The 6,000-nt window shown below is 33.8% G+C and overlaps 1 protein-coding gene across 1 annotated transcript; it reads right to left on the minus strand.

Annotated features, from left to right (window-relative positions):
* Nucleotides 1-270: 270 nt before the first annotated feature.
* On the minus strand, nt 271-5,406 carry LOC110935880 (mannose-1-phosphate guanyltransferase alpha). Its single transcript, XM_022178227.2, has 14 exons — nt 5,070-5,406; nt 3,822-3,919; nt 3,044-3,144; nt 2,788-2,866; nt 2,622-2,682; nt 2,481-2,527; nt 2,284-2,376; nt 2,119-2,209; nt 1,889-1,943; nt 1,635-1,751; nt 1,397-1,544; nt 1,151-1,243; nt 945-1,056; nt 271-681 (listed from the first exon to the last, which is right to left on the minus strand). Exons 1-14 carry the CDS (start codon nt 5,131-5,133, stop codon nt 581-583), a joined length of 1,260 nt encoding a protein of 419 aa, XP_022033919.1. The 5' UTR covers nt 5,134-5,406; the 3' UTR covers nt 271-580.
* Nucleotides 5,407-6,000: the final 594 nt, after the last annotated feature.

Genomic DNA, 6,000 nt, shown 5'->3' on the forward strand with positions numbered 1-6,000 from the left:
ATAAAAACGGTTAATGACTTAATTCTTGAATGGGCCAAGGGTACATTGGGTTGAGGCCCAATGTATACAAGATCTTATTCAGGTAAGGGAAGACATGTATGTCATTAGCTAACAAGCCCCGTGTCACGTGATGCCGAATGACTTTTTTGAGTCATATAGTATGTGATACTCGTTTTATGTGTAATATCCATATGTGACTATTGAGTGACCCACGTCTTTTGAAGAATAAACGCACAATAAAAAAATCGAGAGTCCGACACTGTGAGTATGTGAGGTCGTAATGCTTTTGATATTCAATGATATCGAAACATGGATTATTTGTGTTAGTACAAAGGTCGGGATCCTAACAAAGATTCAAGATGCAAGATCTACGAAATAATACAAACGCTCACTTTATGATCAAAGTTACACGCTATATAAAGAATAAGAACTCCATACTAACTTCATTATGCTATTACAAGCGGGAACGAGAAGAAGGAGCCTGGAGACAGTACATTATTTGTTTGAACAAGATGAATAGATGAGACCACAAATGCGATTAAGGTTTCGACCATGTGAAATGATGTCGAATCTTTCTTTCTTATAAGATAATTTCTTGTTGAACACTAACATTAAGAGTCTTGTTAGGAAGGACAATGCAGTTAATCACCACCACTTCATCTTCAACATTAACAGCTTCACCTTAATTTTAGAAACGAGACAATGCGATAAGTATTTAATTTATGGGTCACACGCAAAAAATGAGCTAAATTAAACTGGGCGAACCAGTCAAACATCTATTCATAAGTTTATGATCAAACAATGTTTGAGATTATTTTTGTAACATATTTGACCCACACATATTTTTATGATCCAAACCCGTTTTGACTTGTTACCCAACCCGCTTGACCTGCCACCTCTAACCAACTTATCATAACTTTTTCGAAAGGTTAACGATAGCTTACCAAGAATTGTGACTCCAAGTTTTGCCTTGTGATCTCCTTCAGCCTGGACACGTGACCACCGCCCAATCGAACATTTCCAGCCAAGAATCGAATGAATCACCACTGCGTTTTCCTGAGACAACCGAATAACGGTATTAAGCTACAATTCCACCGGCAAGTGCTAAACTGTAAATTCTGTATCATTATCTTGACATATAATCCTGTACCTTGATTTCAACATCATCGAGAATGATACAATTGATCAGTCGTGCGCCAGCTCCTATACGTGCATTCACAGATATGGATACGTTTGGACCAATCTGTGCAATTTTAGAGATCAATATACCAAAGAACGTAGCATATTCAATAGAGGCTGCTATATTAATCCAAATGCAACTTCTACATGGAAAAAACGATTTAACGTATTTGAACGCGAACTTATTTTGAACCGGTAAAGGGGAGGACCCGATTACCTTTGCAGTTGGATGAACTTTTGCAGACGGGTGAATATAAACATCACCAATTACGGTGGCACTCTTTGTACCATCCCCTTGGTTCAAAAGGTGAGGCGAGATGTGCCGAAATAGAGAAAGATACAAGCCAGAGCATTTTAAGGACATTCTGTATAAATATGAACAAATAATAATCACGTCATTGTGGACCGCTATGAGTTATGACTAAAATAAAATATTTTTGATGCGTTGTGCTTACCCAGGTGTTTTTATTTGTTCCCAAAAATCCATAGTTTCATATGTGTACAACTGCTTCTTTCCTGCAAACGGTGATAATATATCTTGATCCAATCTTACAAAATCAGCAGGAAGACTCCTGTCCGACGAAACGTACTTGTATCAGGACAGAATATTGGAACAAACATTGTTATCAATTTTCAAAAAAAATAAATAAAAAAAATAACAAGTTTTACATAGTCAATTGTGTCGTTAATTCAAAAATAGGGAAGTTACCTTGTTGCTGATTCCGACTGTAGGGCTTCGAAGCTTGATAGACGTCTTAGATTAGCTGTATAAGAATCAAAGAAGACGGATTTAAGGTTGCATGATACTACAATAAAACAAGTTACATCCATGTGGAATTTAATTTAATACAATATTACAATTACATAAAAAAATGATGATATCTGTGTTAAGGAAGTGATGCAAATATTACAAATTGTGGAAAAAACATATAAACTGACCTCTATCTTTTCGCTGTGCGGAAACACCTTGAATGGCGGTAAAAATCTCTGGTGTAAATACATAAACACCACAATTTATTCGGTCACTAACCTGTAGATCAGATAAATATTAGACGAATAGAGTGATAATTTGATGCAAGTGGTTGACTTTACTCAAGAACATACAAAAGTTTCAGGTTTCTCGGTATAATGCAGCAATTCGTTGGTATCGGGATCAGCTACCAGCTCACCAAATTGGTCTGCTGATTCAGGGGAAACCTATACAACAAAACAGCACACAACACCACCAAGTAAGAAAAATATGGCCAGATCAGATGACATACATTTGCGTTATAATATATATATATATAAACTATACGAACCTTAATTACAAGGATCGTTCCCATCCCACCGTATCTTTTATGAGCATCTAAACAATATAAATGTGTATATTTATATTAGCACAGGTCATTTAGAAATTTAATAGTCATCGTCAACATTTAAGAACGAGTCTAGTTAGTTACCGAGCATCTCAGGTAATGGGAAACTGCAGCAAACATCACAGTTTAGCAAGAAGATGTGTGACTGTGAGGAAAAAGAAAACAGTACCATATTAACATAATCACTTTGTTAAGTTATTCATGTTAATGCAGTAAATCAAGAACGAGAAGGTGAAGGTGAAGGTTAAACCGGATTATCTTCCATGATCAGATCTCTGAATTTGTATAGACCACCAGCAGACCCGTGTGGCTTGTCCTCTTTCAAGTATCTATTTGTAGAATGATACAAAGGAAAATTCAGTAACATTTTTTTTTTTGAGAAAATTCATTTTCATTCCAATCAACAGGGCAAATTACATAAGGATAGCAGGTAGACGGGCAACAAACTGCGCCGCCATCCCCTTCTGAATAGAAAACCATAAGTAAGAAAGAGATTCGGAAGTTACTTGACTGGCACTTTTAACTCGTTAGAGATGGAAGATACATATAAGGCGAATTCACGCTGCTCGTAGAAACCAACGAGATAGATCTGTGCTAAGTTTGGTATCTATAACAGAAAGAATTATGCATAAGAACATTATATTTTGTGATCATGATTCATATGAACAATAAGTAAATTAATTTTTTGGGTGTTCTGTTTGGTAAAAGTATTCAAAAGAGCTGAAAAAAATGCACCTGTCAATATTTTTTTTTACAGTGTTGAATACAACGAAAAAGATAATGATGGTAGAGGATCCTGTACATTAATAGAAGTGTGAGAAGTGTATTATAACACTATATATAACACCATATAAACACCGTATAACACTATGTAACATCATATAACACCATATAACACTATGTAACACTATATAACACTATATAACACTATATAACAGATATAACACTATATTTTGTCTGATAGCATGTCTATGATAGATGTATAGTGTTATACATTGTTATATAGTCTTATATAGTATTATATGGTGTTACATAGCGTTATATGGTGTTATATAGTGTTATATATAGTGTTATGATACACTTCTCACACTTCTGGATTAATGTACACTATCCCTACCCAGATAATGATAAAGCGAACCATTATATAAAATGATAAAACGTCAATAACTATCATAATGCTCAACCCATAGACAAAAAAAGAACCTTAAAATAAACGACAAATTAATTAATAATAAAAACTGTAATAGATAATAAACTCCGCTAACATTAATACATAGAGCATACCCTTTTACACGCAGAGATTGGATGATGAACCATTGGTTGTCCTGCCAGTGGGAAAAGTGGCTTTGGAATATTCAGCGACAACGGCCTGAACCGGGTACCTAAAAAATATACAATAATGAAAACCCGTAACGTATTATGTATTACTTTATGGATCAACTATAAATAATTAATAAACGATAAAAAAATCAAATCAAATCAAATCACATCTCCTAGTCGGTAAATATTATTACAATAAACCTAACCAATCTATTCTCTCTAATAATCAAACCAGTAGTAAATTCAGATTATAGAGTCTGCTATAACAACATTACATCTACGGGTGTGAATTTCTGACGCGACCTGAAATTCCGAAAACACGACACGAACCTAACATAAAATTCACGGGTTTAGGTTTAGTCTAAATGGGTTCGGGTCAGTTTTAGGTTGAACCCGTGAACTCCTTTAGCTAAACGGGTCGAGTTCAGATCAACCCAGTCATGTTGGCGTGGGTTGCCCGTTTAACTCCTTTATGTTATCCTATACTTTTTACGATACATTTTATGTCATAAATTAAACCGGGTCCGTATTTTATATCAAAATTATAACTTAAAAAAAGAAATTGATATAAATATCCATTTCTGTTTCTTAGTAAATTTTAATTTCCCTATATTAATTTGCCGAAAAAAATTAAAAAATAAAACTTTCGCATTGAGTGGGTCGTCTTCAGGTTGACCCGCGAAAATTCAGGTCGTGTGTTCAGGTTCATATGTATGATACGATTTTCGGATTCGGGTTCGAGTTCATATGTATGATAAGATTTTCGGGTTCGGGTTCGGGTCGTGGTCGGGTTGAACTCACCAACCCGCAAGCATGACCCGTTTAACACCCCTAAATTTACATCCAAAAAACAGACAAAAACAGCATGTATTATTATCAAGTAAAATTGAACAACTATCTAATCTGATTATTATTGATCATGAAAATTGAGAAAGCAATTGATATGATGAAGTTATGATAGCAACTGAAGTTACTTAGGGGGTGTTTGGGTTAGCTTATTTTGGAGCAACTTATGACTTATTGACTTATAAAAGTTAATAAGTTATTTGTTGAGTGTTTGGGTTAGCTTATTTTGAAGGATTTTATGCCTTGAGAAGTCATTTTTGAGAAGTTAGAATTTCTAACTTCTCACTTTTGACTTATATAAGTTAATAAGTTAGTTTTGAGAAGGAATGCCAAACACCCACTTAAAAATGAACTAAGAACTACTACCTTTTGTGGGACCACCGACCATGATCACAGCAACAGCCCTATCATCTGAACTCATTAACCCCATCCTGTGTGTGTAGATCTATGAGGGTAACTGTTATTGATTGCAGTTTCCACAATCTGAATGAGATTATATTGAATTCGAATAGCAAGATCTGGAAGTGTGAGTGTGACGGTGTGTTGAAATGTGATCAGCAAGATGTTGAGAGAGAATTGAAGTTGAAGTTGAAGTTGGCCAATCAGGGTGCCGACACTCTTTAAGTTTTAACAGCTTTTATAAAACTTAGTATCTTTTGGATGATATAAATATGTAATAATGTTTTTCTAGCAATCACACTTCAACATTTAACAAGCCACTAATGCTTTAATAGTTTTTTATTTATTATAAAATTGACAATCACGAGGTACATAAATGAAACAAACTTATACTATAAGTTATTTTTTCTTAAAGTTATGCCACTTTAGATTATATTAATAAAATAATAAAATGGTAGATATCACGTAGTTTGGTGGTAAAGTTGTTTCCTCGCTATTCATGAGACTTGGTTGTTTTGACTGTGAGATTAAATATATTATTAATATAATATTTATTTTTTTAGCCATTATAATCATTTATATTATATTAGATTAAAATATAATAATAACCTATTAATAATTAATTGATAATTGTTGATAGACCATATTATCTTTATTAACTAATTGAGTTTCCTCTTTGATGTATATATAAGGAGATTATTAGAGAGTTTAAGGGTTAGACAATTACACAATTTTGTAACGCCCTAAAACGTAATACCTTAATATGACGCAGCGGAAAACTTGGGCCTTTAAAAATTTCTTTCTATCTTAGTCATGTATCATACTTGGGGTTCGTTACTAGAAATATTTAAAGTCAATTAAAGGGTTTACATCGTTCGTTATGAATTTTCACATCAAT

Source organism: Helianthus annuus, chromosome 16, assembly GCF_002127325.2.
Source record: "Helianthus annuus cultivar XRQ/B chromosome 16, HanXRQr2.0-SUNRISE, whole genome shotgun sequence".
Taxonomy (NCBI): domain Eukaryota; kingdom Viridiplantae; phylum Streptophyta; class Magnoliopsida; order Asterales; family Asteraceae; genus Helianthus; species Helianthus annuus.